This window comes from Nyctibius grandis, chromosome 18 (assembly GCF_013368605.1).
Source record: "Nyctibius grandis isolate bNycGra1 chromosome 18, bNycGra1.pri, whole genome shotgun sequence".
NCBI lineage: Eukaryota > Metazoa > Chordata > Aves > Nyctibiiformes > Nyctibiidae > Nyctibius > Nyctibius grandis.
In genome coordinates, this window is record NC_090675.1 from 1,532,479 (window position 1) to 1,552,354 (window position 19,876).

Below are 19,876 nucleotides of genomic sequence, written 5' to 3' on the forward strand. Positions count from 1 at the left end.
GGCAGCTAATGCAATATTGAAGGGGGCTGTAGCGATGCCAGCAGGTGCTGCTGGCTCAGAGGTCGGAGGGCAGCCCGCTGTCCTTAGGGCAAGGTAGTTGGTGCGAGTTCCTGCACACAGACTATCTCGTTCCCAGCTGGGAGAGCAGCCTGCCTCGGTCACAGCTCCCCTTGCTGGGAAAATGTGCTTTTTGCAAAGTAGAAGGTCAGCGTGACCGGTGTGCTGAATGAAAGCTCCCTGCCAACAGCCAGCGAGAGGAGCAGGAGAGGTTGGTGGATCTATGAACGTGTGGCTGCTTCTGCCTGCCCAGACCCTCAGCTGAGCTCCAGGACATGGGCATCCTCCTCTTACCCAGCCCAGCAGGTCCTCGTCTAGGAGACAGGGGAAGTGCTGCTTCCATTGCCCCTGCATGCAAGCGAGCAGCCAAGGGCTCTCTGCAAACACAAAATGCAGGCTCCAGGTTCAGCTTTGCTCATGATTTTATTTCTCTTGTGCCAGGATGGGAGGATGCAGAGCTGTTAACGCTGGGTTGACTCTGTGCCCCTCACGGCAGGGCAGGTATCCAGCTCAGGTGTTTGCCAGTGAGGATGTATCGCAGACATCGCAGGCCCTGCAAACGAGAGGTACGTTGGGGGTTTGCAGTAACTCATCTCGACTTCATGTCTCTTGGTGGACTCTGTCAGCATGGAGAACGCAGCACCGGGCCGCCCACCAGCTCGGTCAGGGTTTCACTTACTCTGCTTCTTCTTTAGAGATTTGTCTCCCTGACCATAAAACTTCTGCAATCAGAGACACCATGGGGTCATAGTCCAGGCTGGCAGCTGCAGTCACGAAGCCGTCCCTGAAAGGGAAAGCGGAAGAACGTGGATCTTTTCCGTGTACATAACTCAGCACGGCAGCATCCCCGTGGCACCCTGGCCGGGGGCCAGCTGTTTTTCGAGGGCTCAGGGCAGGGTGGCTGGTACTGCAGGGTGCACGGGGACTCGCAGCAGATCGCCTGGTGCTGCTGGGAACCGAGCCTGGGAGCAGTGAGGCAGAGGGAGAGGAGGTGCCTCCCAGGCTCCCTGTCTAGCTGGTGTCTTCTTTGAAGCTCATCCTCTTCTCCTTCCCTGCCCTGCTTTGGTTTGCTCTGAAACCATCTCACTGCTGGGTCAATGGCCAGCAGTTGCCTGCAGTGTGCAGGTGTGGGAGGTGATGTGAAGCCTCTGTGGGAGCTCTGCAGGCCGTCAGGGAGGGGACCGTGCCCTCTTCCCAGGGCGCTGCTGTGTCAGGGCACAGACTGGCCACAGATTCACTTACCTGATGTAAAAGATCAGGAACTTCTGCTGCTCCAGGCTGCCCTTCACAACAGTGTCTGTGTAGCCATTACCGCAGCCTGCGAGAGAGAGCATTGCAGCCTGCTCGGGGAGCCCTGGTACAGCAGCTGCCACCCGTCCCACCTCAGTGCCATGACAGGTAGGGACAGAGGGGACAGTGATGGGCTGGGGCAGGGGCCCGGGCTGGGGAGCAGGCACGAGGGCCTTGGGCAAGCAGAACTGACCCAGAGGTGCAAGACTGCGTCATGACCCTGACCTCTCCTTGGCTTGGAGAGGGAAGTTCTTCTTCCTCTGTGACCTCTAAGCCACGGGAGATCAGCAACGAACAACAGCTCTGGGTAACCTTCAGGCCCAGAGCTCTGCGACAGGGTTCACAAACTCACTGTGGCAACCAGTCCAAAACTTGAGCTGCTTCAGGTAAACTCTGCAACTGCTGTGTGTTTACGAGCCCCAGACCCAGCTGGTGTATCAGCAGACAGGATGGGAAACACTTTGGCTGTTCCCATCTCTCTGCCCACTCCTACCTGCATAGCGGATGCTTTTCCCGAGCATCGTGGTCCAGAAGAAGGGGACAGTGTGCAACTCCTTCTCTTTCTTCAGCATGTTTAAGGCAGCAATGTGTCCTGTGATGAACCAGCAGAGGAAATACTTTTGTTTCTTGTAGGTCCCCAAAGAAGTGCCCTCTGCCTCTCGTTAGCCTGCTGGCCCTTCTGCCCCGTTCCCTCCATGCCCAACTCTGAGGGGAGCTGGAAAGCGAGGCGGCTGCGCTGTCTCACCGTGGGCCTCGGCCGCCTGTTGGTGATGGATGCTGGACCGGTCCCCGTTGAGCAGCGCTACAGGAAAGGAGACCACATCCCCCGCAGCGAAGACGTTTGGGATGTTGGTTTGCATGCGCTAACGGGACAAAAAGCAATTAGTGCAATGGTGAGAGGGAAGGGATTGGGTGTGCACCAGGGATACTCGGCTGGCACTTACCAGGTCCACCAGGATGGCACCTCTGTCATCTCTGGCGATGGAGGTGTCCTTCAGGAACTCCGAGTTGGGGAACACCCCTGCAGGCAGAGGAGCAAGGACAAATGCAGCAACGCTCTGCAAAGGCACGGAGGAAACTTGGCCTTGGCTCTACAGCAGGCGTGGGGTGGTGGTGCCTGTCCAGCCGGCTTGGAGCAGAGCAGCTTGTGGCAGAGGCCAGTGCTTGGGCTGGTGCTGAGCAGTTAATCCAGGGGCAATAAAACCAGGGCCCAGAACAAGGCACGCTCTGATAACACAGCAGTGACCTATGGAGCTCAGCAAGCGTGCCCAAGTCGTACTGAGAGCGTAAGTAGCTCCTTTCTTTCTGCCAAGTGGTTACTTATGGGCTGCTGGCTTTCTCCAGGTGTTTGGGGCCAAGAGGAAGGGCTGGATGATAACAGAGTGGGGAAGAGACCACAGGGAATGGTGTCCTGGGAATGCACTGGAGTACTCTGGGCTTGCTGGCTGTTCTCCCCACTCCTAAAGCTGCCTCCCTCTCCCAACTGGGGTCTCTTACCTATTCCCACCACTACCACATCCGCAGGTAGTTTCTTTCCACCGGCAAGAACAGCCTCCGTGACCTAGGAAGGAAGCAAGAATCATTAACAAAGGGTTAACAACTCTGCCCTAATTCCTGCAGCCTCCCTGCTGCCTCATTCTTCGCTGTCTCTTCCCTTCCCCAGGTTCAGATCACCTTGTCCAACTAATGTGTGTTGCCAGAGAAAATCATGCTGTTGTCCCTGAGATACGAACCCATACTGGTGCCCTTTGAGGCCAGAGTTGTGCTCAGTGAAAAGAAACGTGAGGGTCGAGACATGGGAGAGGAAAGCCTAAATGTAGGCACTGGGTTATACCTCAGTTTGGGTCTTTTTTCCCCTAAAATTAGCAGTTCAGGGGTCACAATGGCATGACTGACCTTTCCATCCTTTCCTTTCAGCTCAGAGAGTTCTGTTTTCATGTAAAACTTCACCCCTTTATTTTGCAGCATCTGAAAAGGAAGAGGAAGCTGGTTTGAGTATTCACTAAAAATTTCCAGGCTGTACTGCTGTAAAAACAGCCGTACCCAGCCAAAACCCAGGCAGGCAGCTGAGCTGCTGCTGCAGGCTGCAGAGAGGTTTCGTTTGTGTCCCTGGCTGGCGCGGGGTGCCTGGGAGCCTGGCTTTGCTCTGCTGTCCCGGTCAGGACTGGTGTGTGAGGTGGGTCTGTGATGAAGCAGGGCTGGGGGATGAAGCTGAGCTGGGGAGCGTGATGTGTGCGTGGGGGAGGCTGGGACCAGCCGTGCGTGCCCAGATCCAGCAGAGCTGTGTGTGAGAAGGGTGGCTGGGCACGCCGGGTCATGACTCAGCGCAGAGGCTGGATTTCCTGGGCTCTTGCAGATCACAAGGCTGCTTGGGTAGCGTGTGTTCTCCAGCCTAGAAATTAGCACCAGGTTTTCCTAACCTTCATGGCGACACCTCCAACCTGAGGACCCAGCACGTTCTGGAAAGGGAACTCCTTTTTTTCCACCACTGAGATGGTCCCAGCCTTGTCTGAGAGGAAGGCAGCTATCTCCATTCCTGCAAGGGAAAGGCATGCTCAAGGTAAGCCTGCTGCAAGCATGAACCTGCACCCTCCTCCTCGGTAACCTTTTCCCCTTCCAGGTGAGGAGAACAAATCTGATGTCGTGCCAGTGCTTAACTGCTCTTCTGTGCATTTCTGGGCTGAGTTATTTAGCTCCCCCCATTCTTTATTCTCATGCACTAGGGACCTGGATGTTAGGAAATGCAAAGAACAGCTCCTGGTTGGGTACAGAACAGCTCCCTTTCTGTGCCTCGTCCCCTCACTTTCCCAATGCTTCTAAGGAGTCCAGCTCCTCTCAAGGACAGCGACCTCTTCATAAGGCATATTTCCCTCTGTCCAGAAACTGCTTAGAGCTCTCAAAGTTTATGGCTATCAGAGGAAAGGGTGAGCGTGCTCTGTGCAACGCACACCCAGACCAGCTATAGGGCTCTGGGGAGGAACTGAGCCAGGCAGTGAATGCACATCCCTTCCCCAAGGGCCTCTGGTTAATCTGCGCACGCAGCAGAAGTGGGTTTCAAAGCTGTCACTGATGACTTGATATCCACTCCAGCCTGGTACCTACAAATGAAGCTCCTATGATCACCAGATTCTTCCCAGTTGCCAGCTCTAAGATCTTGCTAGAGTCTTCTGGAGTTTGGAGAATGCACACGTTCTGCAGGTCTGCACCTGGGACTTTGAGGAAGCTGGAGCTGAAAGAGAGAGAATCCAAATACGTGTCGTGATGAGAAATGAAACAGAAAGAATGAGAGGGGAGCACAAACCCGTGCAATCTCTTGGCTGTGTCATCCCATCCTGTCCTTTTATCTCATCTCCTACTGACCTTCAAGCCCCAGTGTTGACCCATCTTGTCCTGTCTAAAATTTTGTGTGTGGCAAATGCTTTGTGCACTCACTGGCTGCCTGTTGCAATGAGCAGTTGATTGTACTTCTGTGAGGACCCGTCCATGAAGCGAACCTTCTGCTTCTGGAAATCCACTGACACTGCCTGCAGGAGAAAGGAGGCAAAGATCAGACAGGTACCTCTGGTCCACCCATGTCCTGCCACATCAATCCGTTCTGCTTGCCTGTGACTGCATGCCCTACTTCTGGACACTCAGATGAGATGAGGAATGCTGGGGTCCTCTCTCTCACTCCCTACAGGTCTTAGGCTTTAGTGGCACTAAGTATGACAGCACCAAATCTAGGTTCCTCTAAGGGGTGTGCAGAAGGCTAGTTTCAAGGGTCACCCTCTTCATATGGGCACGTCTGTCCGTGGGTAGCACAGATCAGTGTTACACCAAAGGCATGCACACTGTCCCTAGCACTGGCCTTGGAGTGCTGTCCCAGAAGATAATGAGTGGACTTAGGCAGAGCCTTAATTTCTATAAATATAGCACTGTGCCTGCGGGTGTGGGTATCCCCTCCCCATGGCAGGGACAGGACCACCCATCCCACAGCAGGGACAGGAGCACCCATTGAGGACTGAGCTCAGCTGCTCTCATACCTCTTTCTCTGTCCAGACCTCTATGCCGTGAGCATCGAGGAATTCAGGTTTCCTCAGGTACATGTCCTCAGCTTTCAAGTTCATTTGCTGGAAACAAAACAGAAATATGAAATAAAGCACTTCTTGCAGCCAGAAATACTCTTGCAGTGTTTACTGGGAAGTAAGTTTGCATAAGAGGCAAATTTTGCATTAGTAAATCACAGCTCCCCATACTGCCCCATCCCCATCATCTTCTTGTCCTGCCTCAGAAAAACCCATCAACTCAAACTCTAGTGAGAAGAACTCAGTGAAAGGGGATAAAATCATTAGCTTATGGTGGACTCTGATCAAAGACTTTCTGGGAGGAAAAAGTGAGATGTTACCTGGAACCCTTCTCACATACGAACCTTGCTCAGTTTGGACTTGTCATATGGAAGGTGTTTCTCTTTGGTGGCCATGATGATCCTCCCAGTAAAGCCCTCTTGGCGAAGTGTCTCTGCACACACCAGAGCAGCCACACCTACAAGAGATGCTCATCTCAGACATCTTACACTATGGAGTAGAAGGAAGAAGGCAAGTCCTCCCTGGAGAAGAGAGTGGCAGCTCACAGCATATGTGGGGAGGGCACAGTACAGACCACTTCACTGACCTCCCCCCAGAAGCAGCATCGTGTCCCAGTTGAGAAGGCATCGCTTGCTTTTGTCCTTCACCCTCAGGCTGCTTTCAAGATCCTAGAAGAAAATGAGAAATGCTGAAATCATACGTAGTCCAAGGTGCTGCTTGTGCTTAGCAATATCAGGTAAGGTCAGTACCTTCTTTTTTGCTGTAACAAACACCTTTCCATCTTCCACTGTTACCTGAGGGGTGAAAGGGGAGTGCATTTAGGTGCTGCATTCATGAGCTGGTGGTGGGAGGTTCTGGTCCAGTGGGCCATCTGTCTCTGATACACCAAGAGTGACTTGTAGGGATCTTGGATGTCAAATGATGCCGAAGAGCTCATCCCAAGAGCACTCAGGAAGATGTGTAAATCCTTTTTTCTTTCTAAAAGAGCTGTGCTGGCTGTGAGGGATACCAGGATGTACAGTATCACCTTTGATCAAAAGCAGCTTTAGGACAGGGAGTTACATGATCCCAAGGAATCATCCCATGTGCAGCTCTGTGTGACCTGGACCACAGAGCCATGGCCAGGGCAGGGTCCTTTCAGCCTGTTTCAGGAACGTGGAGCTTGTGGGAATCACAGAATCAATCAGGTTGGAAGAGACCTCTGGGATCATCGAGTCCAACCATTGCCCTGACACCACCATGGCAACTAGACCAGGGCACTAAGTGCCATGTCCAGTCTTTTTTTAAACACATCCAGAGATGGTGACTCCACCACCTCCCTGGGCAGCCCCTTCCAATGGCTAATGACCCTTGCTGAGAAGGGTTGAATGAATGAATGTGAGTGGTATGGAGGACGTGGCCTGAGCTGGGAGGGGGAAGAGACAAGAAGTCACCTTAAAGCAGGGAAGACAGTCTAGAGAAGGGTATTCCTCAATGTCTCCGGTTTTGATGTTAAAGCAGGCGCCATGCCAGGGGCAGCGCAGCCTCTCCCCTCTCAAGACTCCTGCAATAGAAAAGCCCCCCACAACCGAGCGGTGAGAGCTGACCTCCCTGACGTGGCTTTTCCCCCCTGCCCGGCGCCAGGGTTACCTTTGCTGAGCGGGGCACCATAGTGGGGACACCTGCTGCCCAGGGCTCTGAACTCCTTCTTGTTCCTCACCAGCAGCACCGGGTAGCCAGCCACCATCGTTTCCCAGAGCCTGTGGGAGAGGCAGAGAGGTGGGTGCCCTGGGGAGCCAAGGCTCCCTCAACCAGCAACATGGCGGCTGCCAACATGGCGGCTGTTGCCATGGTGATGCCACCCCGCCTGCCTGCAGGCCTCATGGCAGCAGGTCAGGCCTCAGCCTCCCCCCCGCCGGTACTCACTCTCCATCCCCAACGTCGGCCTCCTTGCAGACCTCGGCGGTGATGGTGTGGTTGCTGTCCATGCCGGTGGCTGCGGGCGAGCTGAGGGAGGGGTTGGCCGCCATGGATGCTGTCGCCTGTAGGCGCTGTCTTTCGGCCCTCGGTGGACGGTCCTCCCTGCACCCCCTTGTGCCGTCACTGCACAATCCCACCCCAAAATGCAGGACCCCCACTGCTCGGTCTGGGAGCAGGTCAGCACCGTGTGCTCGAGGGGTCCCAAAGTCCCAGTACTGCAGGAAAAAAACCCCACAACTGGTGGAAAACACACATTTCGCCACTTTTTCAACTTTGCCTCCAAGCCCAGAGCCCATTCCTCTGCCCTTTTCTCCTCTGATTTAACCCACTTCTTTGTTTTCAGCCCTGTGTCCCATTAAACTCGACTGCAGCGCAGGGTGAGCGAGCAAACATGATTAACGACCATTGTAAATAAATACAATTTTTTATGGCAAGCTGCCATCGCCATAGCCTGCAGCTCCCCCAAATCGGGGTCTGAAGACCTGCTTCAGCCTCTCCAAAACCCGTCCAACATTTGTGCAGAGACACTATTCATGCTAGTTGCCACAAAAGTGGCAATCCCTGCCTAAACTGCTTCTTGGGCTAGAAAAGAGCCAAACCCCTTGGTCCTTAGCGTTGTCCCTGCCTTAGCAATCAGCTGAGAGGCTGATCAGAAAACCCCTTCTCTGCTTTGGAGCACAAAAGCAAGAAATGGAGCAGAGGAGGGTCATTTGAGGCAGGTTTTTGTGCAGGGTGGTGACTTGCTCCTGCAAATCACCACCGCCCCGCTGCCCCACTCCCGGGTCCCTGAGGAGAAGCATTGGTGGGTACTCACCTGGGGCTCAGGCACCCGTCCCCCGAGTCAGAAAGCCACCACCGCTGCCATCCACGGGTTTCTCCTCCGCCGAGGTGACACCTTCACGTCTTATCACAAGTGCTCTCCCCACCGCCAGCCCACGGCTGGGTGATGCTCTCCGCACGTTGCACAATGTCCCCATCTGTCAGGAGACGCATCTTCTGGAAGCGGCCACGTGTCAGCGAGCCTTATCAGATTTCTGCAACTGGTCTGCGCCTAGTTAAGTGTATTTTGCTCAGGTTTGGAATTGCAAAAGAATTGAGGGCACGTAGAAATTATGGCACAGGCGTGGTCTAAAGACCAGGTGCGTTGTGTGCAATGTGAACAGAAACTGAGCAGATGTAGTGATACCCCGCTGCCTCTTCCTATTGCCCCTTTTCGTGATGGAAAATGCTCTAGCTCAGTGCAATGTGTTTTTGCAGCACTTCGGAGTGGTATCACTACTTTTTATGTATTTCTATAACATTTAAAACTATTTACTTTGATCTTTTTGTAAGATCTCTCTCTCCATTGATTTTAGGGAACGTGAAGCGTTCAGCACCTCTGCACGTGCCTTTACATCCCAGCTCTGCTTCTGGTTCAGTCTGCTGATGTCCAGGCACGTGGTCCCATCGTCGTTTGGTCCCCAAAGGGTGGCACAGAGCAGCATGCTCCTTGCTGCACTATTTTTGCAATAGAGTGGGAGTTGCAACAAACCAGGAGTAACGCCTACACTGTTTGTGTCTACTCCAACTCTTATCTCTATTTCACAGTCAGTATGTTTCACAACCTTAAAATATGCCTCAAAATTTAGAGGGGGGAAAAGTTACTAGCAGTGTGCTTCCATCATCTCCCCCACAGAACCAGAGCTTTGCAGGGACCAGCTTTCTGCCACGCAGCATGTTCCCAAATCCAGCATGAGGGAAGATAAAAATCCTTCGGTGGGCATGGTCTGGGCAAGAGAGCACACACAGGGTTGCTCGGTAAGTGCGAGCTGCCTTATTTGTGAGACAGCTCTCTTCATCAGACCTGCCAAGCCATGAGCACACCTTCTTTCGGTGCCGGGTGCCGGGGCGCTACCGTGTGAGGAGTGATCGCAGCCCACGGGCGATGCACGCCCATGATGGGCGCAGGTGCAAGGTATTTTCTCACAGTGCCAACGAGCAGCTTTCGGGCTCTGCCTTCCTGGCCAGGCGCCTGGATGTGAACCAATTTGGCTGCTGAACGTCATTGCTTAAACTCTCTGTAATTACTCCCCAGAAGCACGTTCCCACATGGAGAAGCAGCAGCCCTTGCAGAGGCATTGTCTGACTCAGCAGAAATCACTGAAAAATGTCGTTTGCTTACGGATGAAAGCTGCAGCGCTCCGGCAAAGTGGCAGGGACAAAGGTGTGCAGCTGTGGGAGGCTTCGGGATGAGCCAGGTGGAGCTTGGTCCTGTGCGGTGGTGTTTGCACTGTGGGGCTGAGCAGCTAATTCAGCTGCTGGGTGCTGCTGGGTGCTGCTGGATGCAGCTGAGCACCCGGGGAAGGGCTTTTGTAAAATGCAAAGGGATTAAAGGCAAAACAAAATGCCCATCTCTGATGGGGGCAAAGATGATGGCAAAGGAGAGAAAGCTGAAAAGGGCATTGGATGTAAGAGGGAAAGTTTGGGTCAGCTGCAGGGGTGCTGCGTTACTGCGTCTCTGAGAGCCAGCACCTAGGAACACGCAGTATGCCCTCGAGGGATTTGGGCAATGGGATGGTGTTGGAGGCAGATTTTTGGGAAGATGCTCTGTAAGCACCTTTTGGCCCTTTGTTAGGTAACCCAAAGGTAGATACTCAGAGTGGTTAAGGCCTTTGCTTGTAACAGACAGCAGGACTAAACAGAGGAAGGAAGAGAGCAAAAGGAAGCGGTGCCCTCAAATGCGAACAGAGCCCAGGTAGGCATCGGAAATCTCTGACCAGACCTGCCGCCCGCACTGTGCTGACTCACACAAGCCTCTGAGATGACCTTGTATTTTACCAGGTATCTTCACTTTTGCTGCGTCTCTCCAGTGTTGTCAGCACTCTGGAAAACTCAAATTTAGAGGCAAAGATTTAAGGGGAGTAGCTCATGTCCCTTCAAGTCCCTATTACTGTGGCACATTTTTTCATGCCGTAATGCAGCCGTGGCTGTGTGGATGCGTCCTTGTCCCACCTTTGCTTGCCCCCAGCTTGCTCCAGTCAAGGTCCTTCCCTACCCTGGCAGACCTGCCGGTTTTAGCCGAGCGGTACCCACAGAGTCGAGTGTTACTGAAAGCTGTTCAGGCGCAGGAAGAGGAAGTGAGGTGAAAACTGCAGCAGAGCTAAAATGATTAATGGGACACCGCTCTCAGAACAGCTTGGTTTGTGATATTAATAACGAGAGAATTCAGGAGGGAACCCAACCTGTTCCAAGTTGCAGAGCCGGCAGCAGCAGGAGACGCGGTTAGGAATCTCCTGTGCTTCTATTCGTAATGCAGGAGGAATCAAGCGAGCTCAGCAACGTGTGATGCTGCGCAGAGTGGGTGTAGGGGCTGAGATGTGCTTCCACCTTGCAGGGCTCATTCTGAACCTGTCTGAATTACACAAAAATCCTGCGGTCATAAATATGTCATGATGTAACCAGAAAGCACATAGATATCTGTCAAAAATTACTTAAGCTTGAGAGAGGCGACCTAAACGGGGAAAAAAATATTTATCCCATGAGGGAAGAAGACATGGAAAAAGAAATATTTTGTGGGAATGAATTTGCTTACAGGGTAAAAATAATTGTATGTGCTGTTTTGCATCTTCTTCCTAAGCATTCACGTCTGGCGATGGTGAGAGATGGGATCCAGGCTTGGCAGACACCTGGCCCCACATTTCACTGTTCACCACGAGGAAAGAAGAAACCTGAAACCTTACTAATAGCAGCAGATAAACAATTCAGACAAATCTGGGGCGTGTCAGCTACTGAAAGCAGAGGAGCAATATAAGGAACTGCCCACACTGTTGTTCTTGAAGGGGTTTTGCCAGTCATTGTGTCTGTCACTGGAATTTATTTTTATCCCACGGCATAGCCATGCAACCAGAGTGAGAAGGAGAGAGCACATCCTTTGTGCAACCAAATCACAGCAGCTGGTCCAGGCCAAGCCCCTGTGAGACAGCCTGAGCCTGCAGCATCCTTAGGGATGCTCTACTGCTGTCACAGGTTTCTCCTACAGGTCCCTTGTGGCAAATCCTGAGGAAAAAAGACAGACTTCCAGTCCTGGGAAAAAGGAAGAAAGCCAGAAGCAAGAGAATCCAGAGCAACCTGCCATGGGGTTGTTTATCACATGGGCAAAGCAGGCTCTGCCTGGCTGGCTCTGGCTCTCGGGTAAGGGAGAGAGAGAAGGCGGCAGCGTGCTGTGCCCAGCCAGGCAGCGGCTGGCAGCTGCACCAGATCATCCCGGCACTGTGAAGCTCCAAGGAGATGTTGTGTTATTCAAGGAACGATCTGAGGAAGGATGACCAACCTGGGCAGCAGAACACGTGCAGGGCTGGTCAAAACACCGACGGAGGGAAGGGAAGAGTCTTCCCCTTGTGAGGTCAAGCTCGCAGGCTTGTGCAGGCTGAACGGACGGGCTGCGGTGCAAAGCCAGATGATTTCCTCTACTGGACAAGATCAAGTCCTGAGGTCAGTGGTTAAGTGATGCACACTTTGAATCCTGGAGCTCGGGGTGGCGGGGGGGGGGGGGCGTGAAATGGAGTTAAGGGCTGGGGAAAAAGGTAGTAAAAACTCCCCACGCTGTCAGTGCCAGCAGAAACCCTTCTGCTCACCACGCTTGCAGACTGATGTGCCTTTCTCCTGTGGCTATGGCGAGTATATCCCCAGTTCCACCTGGAGAACATCCAGCTTCCACATCGAGAAGGTGTTTCTGGCTGGAAGGGGTGGACGCTTGAGTGGGCATTGATTTCAGCTCTCTTCACAGCTACCCCTGCAATGCCTGGGCATGCTTTGCTGTACACGGCGTGCGTTTTGCACAGTAGATCCTTTCCGAAGTGTGGAGTTTCAGACTTTCTGAATGAAAATGTGGATATATAGAGTAAGGCTTTCCCATGTGCTCTGACTTCCTATGGCCTAGCAGATAGACAGGTGACACACTTCAGACAGGGATGAAGAGGATAACTGATGAAGGTTTGGAAGCCAAGCTGCTTGATTTGTTCTGAGATCTTGGATTCCTCAAATTATTTCAGGTGTGAGCCAGGTCTGGGATTAGATGAGCAGACTAAGATTAGATGAGAGGGGCTTTACGTCCCTCCAGGGCTGAAGAGAGGCAGATTAAGGGAGCAAGGCTTCCCAAAAACAGGAGCATGACTTTTGCCAGAAGGACTGTGCCGTGTCAGAAGCTCCCACATCTGTTGGCTACGGCGAGCCCTGGGCGGTGTTTGGGAGCAGAGCAGGTTCCTCTTTGTGTAAGGGACGGCAGAGCTGAGAAAGCACACTCAAAGCCCTGTCCAGGAGTAGTGGGGAGCATCTGGGGGAGAACATAGTTTATCTGTCAGAATTCATATGGGGGATTATCAATAAACTGCCAGCTCTTTATTATGGAAAATGGGTTCTCTCTCCCAGATGTGCCGCAGGGGAACTCCAACCTGCAAGAGGGAGAAAAAAAACATTGTCCAGCTGTTGAAAAAAACCTGCTGCACCCTCGATTTGCACCCCAGCTGCTGTAAAGCCCCTGCTCTGGGGTTAGCTGTGGGCCCCATGGCGTTACAGGATGGACCTAGGCACGTCCTTGTCCTTAACTGGAAGGAGTCCCCTGCCCTGCTGGGAGCAGGCACCGACAACAACCCCTCACCAGGCTGAGCTGCCTCCCTGCAGAAAACGAGGCCGTTTGGGGACTGTTGGAAAACTACTCGAAATTGGGGTGAAAAAGGCAATATCTCCAAATAAGGTGTGAATGCAGAGTCCCAGCAGAGCGGCTGCTCTCTCCGGCGAGTGCGCAGGGACCTCTTGTGGCAGCTGGGCCCGGGAGCCCCTGTCCCTGCTCTGCCGCAAGGCTGCTTTGGGACAAGCCTGGCCTTTGGGACAAGCCTGGCCTTTGGGACTGGGTGTTTGGTCCGATCTGGTGTCAAGGGACCTGTTTGTAACCGGGCTTGGAAGTCTCCGGCTCCAAAACTGTCCCCAGTTAATGCCATCGCTGCAGAGGAAGGAAGACAAGGAGAAAAGGCTGGAAACAAGGCTTGTAAGAAACCACTGCCCAAGGGCAAATCCTGATAAAATTAAGTAAAACCTGGGCTAAAATTATCTAAAAAGTCATATGTATGTACCTGTTGCTAGTGCTGTAGCAGTGGGATCAAAGCCCCTGAACCAGAGGCTCAATTAATCACGGCTTAAATTCCTCCCGTGCGGAAGTGGTAGGTAAAAAGCTCTCCAGTGTCCAGAAACATTTTAACTATTCCTGTCCCCAGCCCGAGCCTGGCCAAATGTTTGTCTTTAGAAGAATAACACCACAAATGGAGGAGCCCCTGGGACAAATGGTGCCGGGCTCACAGGCGTTGCACGGTCTGGGGCTTTACCTGCAGGCAGGTGAAGGGCAGGTTGTCACCGGGGAAAGGGGCCGCCGAGATTTCTGAGGCTAAACCACTGCAGACGATTTCTCATTAGGAAATCAGCTCTCTGCAATTTTATACCACGATTAATTGTGAAGTAATTTTTCTCCTCGGTGCCCTGAGCAGCCTGGCCTGTCTCCAAGGCATGATTCCCTTTCCTCGGCGTATCTTATACTAAACAGAAATGTCTTTGCGTTTGGCCTTTTCACTAGCAGATTAACCTGTGTGATCCTTCAAGTCCTAATACACGAGATTATTTATAATCCCCCGAGCAGTCACATCTACCGATCACTTTAGGCAGTGTCTCCCCACCACTTAACCGCTATGAATTTATATTTTCTTATCCAGCTTTTAAGCAAATTTCTGCAGCACGAACTATCAGTTCATGTTTCTATCAGTTGGGACTATCTCACCCTTCTCCTTCAGATCAGATTTGGTCGCTCCCCTTCTCAGTGTCCCCTCCATCAGCGTATTACTTGTTGATGTTTTAGTGTCCAGCACCCCAGCCAGGGCAGTGTCTGAGCTCAGGCTCCACAGGTTTTCTGTTTCAGCAAAGAGAAAGTAGAAGATTTCATCCAAAATTAATACCTCAAAGGAGAGGCAGAGTTTGACAGTGATCGGTGTGGACATGGTGACTCATCCCAGCTGCAGAGGAGACGCGAGGTCCGTGCGGCAGCCACGCTTCTGGTGGAGGCACCAAAAAGCAACAAGGGAGCAATCAAATGGGAAGGTGGAAAAGCAGCGGAGTTGTAGGATGGAACTAAAGAAATTGTGGGTACGGGATCCTGAGTTCCCACAAACCCCGGACAGCAGAACTGGGGTACCGCAGACATTGGGGAGCTCGTCGCGTAACCAGCCACAGGACAAGTGGGGTGGCAGAGTATTGTTTTTGGCAGGGCAATGGGACCTTCTGGCTTGCCTGGCGTGCAGCCACATCTGGTGCTGCATGTTTGCGCGGGTCCTTACCCGGGGTGAGGGACAGCTCTCCAGCACAGTGCAATGGCGATGCCTCACCGGCATCATGCCCCAGGGATGCTTTGGGGTGAAGGACCACCGGCCGCAGCACCCCACGGGTGAGATGTTCAGCCACCCGGTGCCACCGAGGTGGAGGAGGAACCTCAGGGGGACGAGGAATGTGTCCCCAGCTCCAGCACAGCGATGGGACCCCCGCTCCGTGGCACGCTCGTTTTTGGGCTGGCCGGGAAAGCTGCCGCACACCCCGGGGTGCCCATCGCCCATTGCCCCCCTCTCCCTGAGCCACGCTCCGAGGGGACGCGCTGCCCCTGCGTGTCCGCGGCTCTGCGGGGGGGGATGCGGGAAATGCCAGAGCCAGCGGGGGGGGAGGCTCCCGCAGCCCGACCGGCCCTTCCCTGCGGGGACGATGCTCGCTGCTTCCCCGGGGCAGGGCGGTGCCGGTGCCCGGGGCGGTGGCAGGGCGGTCCCCGGGGCCGGGCGAGGCGGAGCGGCCGGTGCCCATGGGGGGAGGCTGCGGGCCGGTGGATGCCCATGGCTTTCAGCCCGGGGTTACTGTTGGTGGCCGGTTCCTTCGCCGCTTTCCGTTTGCTGAACCGGGGGCTGGAGCGGTTGGTGCCGCCGCCGCCCTCGGCCCGGCGCAACCGCTGGAAGTGGCGCAACATCTGGACGTCGCTGGCACACAGCGTGCTGAGCGGCGGCGGGGCGCTGGCCGGGTGAGCGGCACCGGGGGACCGGGGGGCACCGGGGACACTAGAGGGGAATGGGGGACGTCGAGGGACCCCGATGGGAACCTGCGGTCAGGGGGGCACGGAGGGAGGTTGAGGCCATCGGGGAGGTGGGGGGAGAATGGGGGTGTTGGGCGACCCTGAGGAGTATTGGGGAAGGGGGGACCTGGACAGTGGGGGGCACTGAGAGATGGAGGAGGGATCGAGGGGCACAGGGGGAGCGACGGATAGAGAGGCACTGGGGCAGCACGGGACAGGGAGACTCCGGGGAGACAGGAGGGCAGGGGTGGCCGTGGGGGGATCAGGGGAACGGGAGGGCTTGGGGGGGGTCAGCAGCACCAGGTGGGCACCAAGGACAAGGAAGGGAATTGGGGGACCAGAGGCACTGCCCGGCACTCACAGCCCCTCTCCCCACAGGTTCTGCCTCCACCCCGGGCTGTCGGAGGACCTGGTGGGCACGCACCCGCCCGGGGCGCACAGCCTGGTCGCCGTGTCCGTAGGTGAGGTGGGGGAATGGGCTGTCCCCTGTTCTGTCCCCCTGGGGTCTCCAGGGACCCGTCAGCGCCTGACACCAGCCCCTCGAGACGTGTTGCAGGCAGCGCTGTCTCAGGCACCCCAGACAATCGCCCTATTCTTGGTAAAGGACAGTGGCTCCTTTCTGTCCTACGGCACCCGCAGCCAGGAGGTACTGGGCACCAAGCTGCCCACCACCGTCCTCGTGGGGCAGCCAGGGCTTGGGGCATCCAAAAAGTGCCCATGGTATGGGGTTGATGCAGATCCCCCTAAAGCCTTTAGCTAAACCTAGGTATGGAGACCAGGAGCTTTGATCCTCTGGCTGTGTGAAGCCTTCTTCCCCACAAACACCCCTCCTTGTCACCTTCTTGCAGCTCTGTCACCAGCCGTGTGGTGGGTGCTAACAGGCTTCCTGGCACAGCTACAGCTCAGCAAGGAGGTTTGAGTCTCTAAAATGCCAAAATGGGGTTGATTTGGTGGCAGCAAATCCTGCAGCTAAGGGCTCCAGGCTGAAAGGGATCCGATTCTGGGATGGTAACAAGGGTGAGGGTCTGCGTGCTGCCTTTGCTCTCACCCTTCCCCAGGGACAGATCCAGGTGATCACCTAGTGCCTTCCCTGAGAGCACGTCTTACAGAGCGATTGCAGGAGGGACCCAAAACACAGCAATTCCCTTCTGCTGTGTGGGATCCTGCTCCCTGCGTGGCTCACCACCCTCCCGGGGCTTGGGCTGAGCTGTGGCCATCGCTTCCCTGGAGGGGCAGCTCAGCCTGGTTGGATGCAGAGCCTGCTGGGGGGGGGGGGATCCCCATGGCGTGGCCCTTCCTGGCCCCCCCTTCTTTGCTCATGGCCTCTCTGATCCCAGGTTATTTCCTTGAAGACTTTGTGGACATGTTGTGCAATCAGAAACTTCACCAGTCCTGGGAGCTGCTCTTCCATCACTCTGTGGTGAGTCCACCGGCCGCTCTCTGAGGGACAGACCCTGGCACTTGTGCAACCAGGGAGGCTGGGGAACATGAGGGGGGCTCCTGCTCTTGCTAGTGTGGGTGTTTGCTACCTGTTACAAAATCTGATTTTTCTGAGCAGCAGAGTCGCTACGGGGTACAGGGGAGGCACAGGGGTCTGCTGGGCCTGGGGATGGGGGACAGGGACAGAGCTGGGACCTACCTGGGATGAGGCGGGGGAGGCGATGGTCAGACCTGCTGTCTTGCAGAGCCCAGCGAGCCCTGTGGCTCTGCCAGCCACTGCTGGCGAGTCAAAAGGTCATCTCCACAATAGAGCTAATTCAGGCCAAGACGGTGAGTTAACGAGCAGGGAGCAGATAATCTCTTCAAAGAGCCAATACAGAGAACAGCGTTAATGGTACAAACTGAAGAAAGGACTGAGTGTGCTGAAGCGTGGGCAGGCAGAGCCTGTCCCCCCACCCAGCAGGGAGGGTGCGGGGCAGGAATCGCACCCACTGTGCCCCCAGCAGCCCACATCCTCTGCTGCAGCATCCGGCAGCCCCAGGGTGATTCATGCCAGGCTCGGGGCATCCCCCAGGGCTCTCTGATGCACCAAAGCCGCTTAATCCCTGCAGGGTGCCTGTTCTGGGGAGAATCCCTGAGCCAGCAGCAACCATAGCCCTGGGCTACACGTCTCCCTTCCTTCCCCATTTAACCACTCACCGTGTGCGGAAAAACCTGCTGGGCCACAACCAACTGCGCTCCCCAGGCCACAAAAGCAGGGTCAGGTCTGGCTGCTCTGTCTCTTCTGCCAAACTGGAGTTTATAGAAGTGTTTCCCTCTCCTCCCACGGGAAAAAAAAAACAAACCACTCAGGTTTCATGCAACAGTGGGGAGGCTTTATCTCATGCCCGAGGCTGCAGTGCTGGCTGGAGGCTGTGGTGCTGCAGAGATAAGCATGGGGTGATGACCAGCAGTTCGGCACTGGCGTGATCACCATTTCCACCCCTGCTCCACGCTGCGCCCAAGCATGGAGGGGTCCAGCTTGCAGCAGCTGAGAGCAATGAGCTCCCAGGCTCAGCCTCTCATCTTTCTCCTTCCCAGGTGATCATCTGCTTTGGTGTTGCAGTGCTGCTCCATCAGTACGTTGGGTTTGCCCTCGTGGCTTTACTGGTGGAGATTAACTCCATCTTCCTCCACCTGCGGCAGATCCTGCTCATGGCCAACCTGGTGCACACCACTTGCTACCGCCTCAACAGCATCATCAACCTGGGCACCTACGTGGTGTTTCGCATCGCCACGCTGGCCTGGATGACCCGCTGGCTCTTCCTCAATCGGGAGAACGTGCCCCCAGCAACGTACGCTGTGGGCACGGTGGGCATGGCAATCATGACGCCTATGAACATCATCCTCTTCTACCGCCTGCTGCGTAGTGACTTCTTCAAGTCCAGCCGTGACGTGCAGCGGGAGAAGGAGCAATAACCCCCTTCCCCACTGGGTCTGGGGGATGAGCAGCCCCGAGCCCATGGAGGAGGACAGCAAAGCACAGTGGAGAGTGAGCGTGGCTGTTTCGGTACCTTGCGTGGAGGGTCCACACTGACAGAACATTTGGGCTTTTCTTGTGGCTGCAGATCCTGGGCCCTGCATGGCAGAGAAGGTGCTCGCAGACCAGGCACTGGGGCTCTGCTTCCCCCCTGCACCTTTGGATGACGTGGTCGGACGACTGGGAGCTGCTCAGAGCAGCCCCGGCAGCTCTCACGGCTCCCCAAGGCACCGCTGAGATGGGAAGGGACGAGAAGAGCACTGTTTCCCCACTGCTCTCCCAGACATCTAATCACCACAGTGTGTTTCTAACCCCTTTGGTGCTGCAGCCTGCAGTGTCCCATCAGCCAGGGGACGCTGCGCTCAGCCCTGTGTTCTCTGTGGCACTTCCCATGGGAGCACCACCAGGCAAGAGAGGCTCCAAGGCTTTGCCCTCAAGGCCAGGGCCAGTAGAAGCCAAATCTTGCACTCATAAATCCTCCCCAAGGAGATTGTCCCAGGTGGGTGATGGAGGGAGAGGCTGAGACCTGTCTGGGTGGGATGATGCCTGCTGTAGGGTCCAGGCTGGGAGCAGGGCACCGGGCGGTGAGTGACAACTGGAGCATTTTCCATGTTATATATTAAATGCTCATAAATGAGCTCGGGAGAGCGTGAGTTGCTGGCCAGAATGATGCTGTGTGGTGGTCACTTCCCACAGATGCGGAGTTTAGATGGGCCAGACTCAGGCATCTAATAGGAATGAAAAGTCCTGCTGCAGAGCCCAGCGTAACACTCCTATTCAGCAGCAAGAGCTCTTACTAACACGAGCTTGTAATAAATGGCTGCAAATGAAACGGCTCGAGGGGAAGGGGTTTAGAGGGGAAAAGGGACTCGGCCTCCCAGCCTGTTCCAAGGGTGTCACTGCTCAGCACAGGGCCTCTTGTCGTACCTCTCCCTGCCGCAGAGTAAATACACACTGTACACCAGCACAGCCTACCTCTCTTGGGTTTTTTTTTCCCCTCTCTCCTTTATACAGAGGAAGATGAAGGTTTCTCCGGTTCCTGCTGACACTGTCCTGTCCTCCTAGGCCAGGGGAGGCTGCGCTTTCCTTGGGGCTGGCAGCGGGGAGGCTAAACGGCAGCAGGATGGGTGCCAGCTCCGTCGTGGCTCTGCCTTTAGCCCAGCTGCACCGAGCTGTTTGTGACCTGCGGGGTTAGGAACGTGCTGGCTGTGGAACAGGGCAGGCTGCAGGCAGAGCACCCAGCACCCGGCTTCGCTGCTCGTTCCTGACGCTGGATGTCGGCTTGCAGCAAAGCTGCCATCCCTGTGGTTCGCTCTGCCTGTCCCTGGGGGCTTCTTGGGATGAGATATCAGAAGGTTTAAATTTTTTTTTTTTACCTCACATTTCTTTTTCCCCACCGATTCCCACACCCCGGCAGCC

General features: G+C 55.0%; 2 protein-coding genes and 1 long non-coding RNA gene across 3 annotated transcripts; 1 reads left to right on the forward strand and 2 right to left on the reverse strand.

Annotated features, from left to right (window-relative positions):
• Positions 1-205: 205 nt before the first annotated feature.
• LOC137671966 (apoptosis-inducing factor 3-like) lies at positions 206-7,393 on the reverse strand. The gene is made up of 18 exons (XM_068415863.1): positions 7,317-7,393; positions 7,041-7,150; positions 6,845-6,954; positions 6,161-6,205; positions 5,998-6,079; positions 5,756-5,868; positions 5,370-5,456; positions 4,780-4,871; positions 4,446-4,576; positions 3,768-3,883; positions 3,244-3,315; positions 2,845-2,908; positions 2,292-2,368; positions 2,093-2,210; positions 1,841-1,939; positions 1,300-1,375; positions 737-841; positions 206-371 (listed from the first exon to the last, which is right to left on the reverse strand). Exons 1-18 carry the CDS (start codon positions 7,376-7,378, stop codon positions 206-208), a joined length of 1,725 nt encoding a protein of 574 aa, XP_068271964.1. The 5' UTR covers positions 7,379-7,393.
• A 5,103-nt stretch (positions 7,394-12,496) lies between these two features.
• On the reverse strand, positions 12,497-17,736 carry LOC137671974 (uncharacterized). The gene is made up of 3 exons (XR_011049468.1): positions 17,638-17,736; positions 14,173-14,301; positions 12,497-12,799 (listed from the first exon to the last, which is right to left on the reverse strand). It is a non-coding gene; the product is annotated as an uncharacterized lncRNA (long non-coding RNA).
• Positions 15,266-18,442, forward strand: TLCD2 (TLC domain containing 2). Its single transcript, XM_068415875.1, has 4 exons — positions 15,266-15,447; positions 15,877-15,959; positions 16,836-16,918; positions 18,019-18,442. The coding sequence occupies exons 1-4, from the start codon at positions 15,266-15,268 to the stop codon at positions 18,394-18,396; spliced, it is 726 nt and encodes a 241-aa protein (XP_068271976.1). The 3' UTR covers positions 18,397-18,442.
• Positions 18,443-19,876: the final 1,434 nt, after the last annotated feature.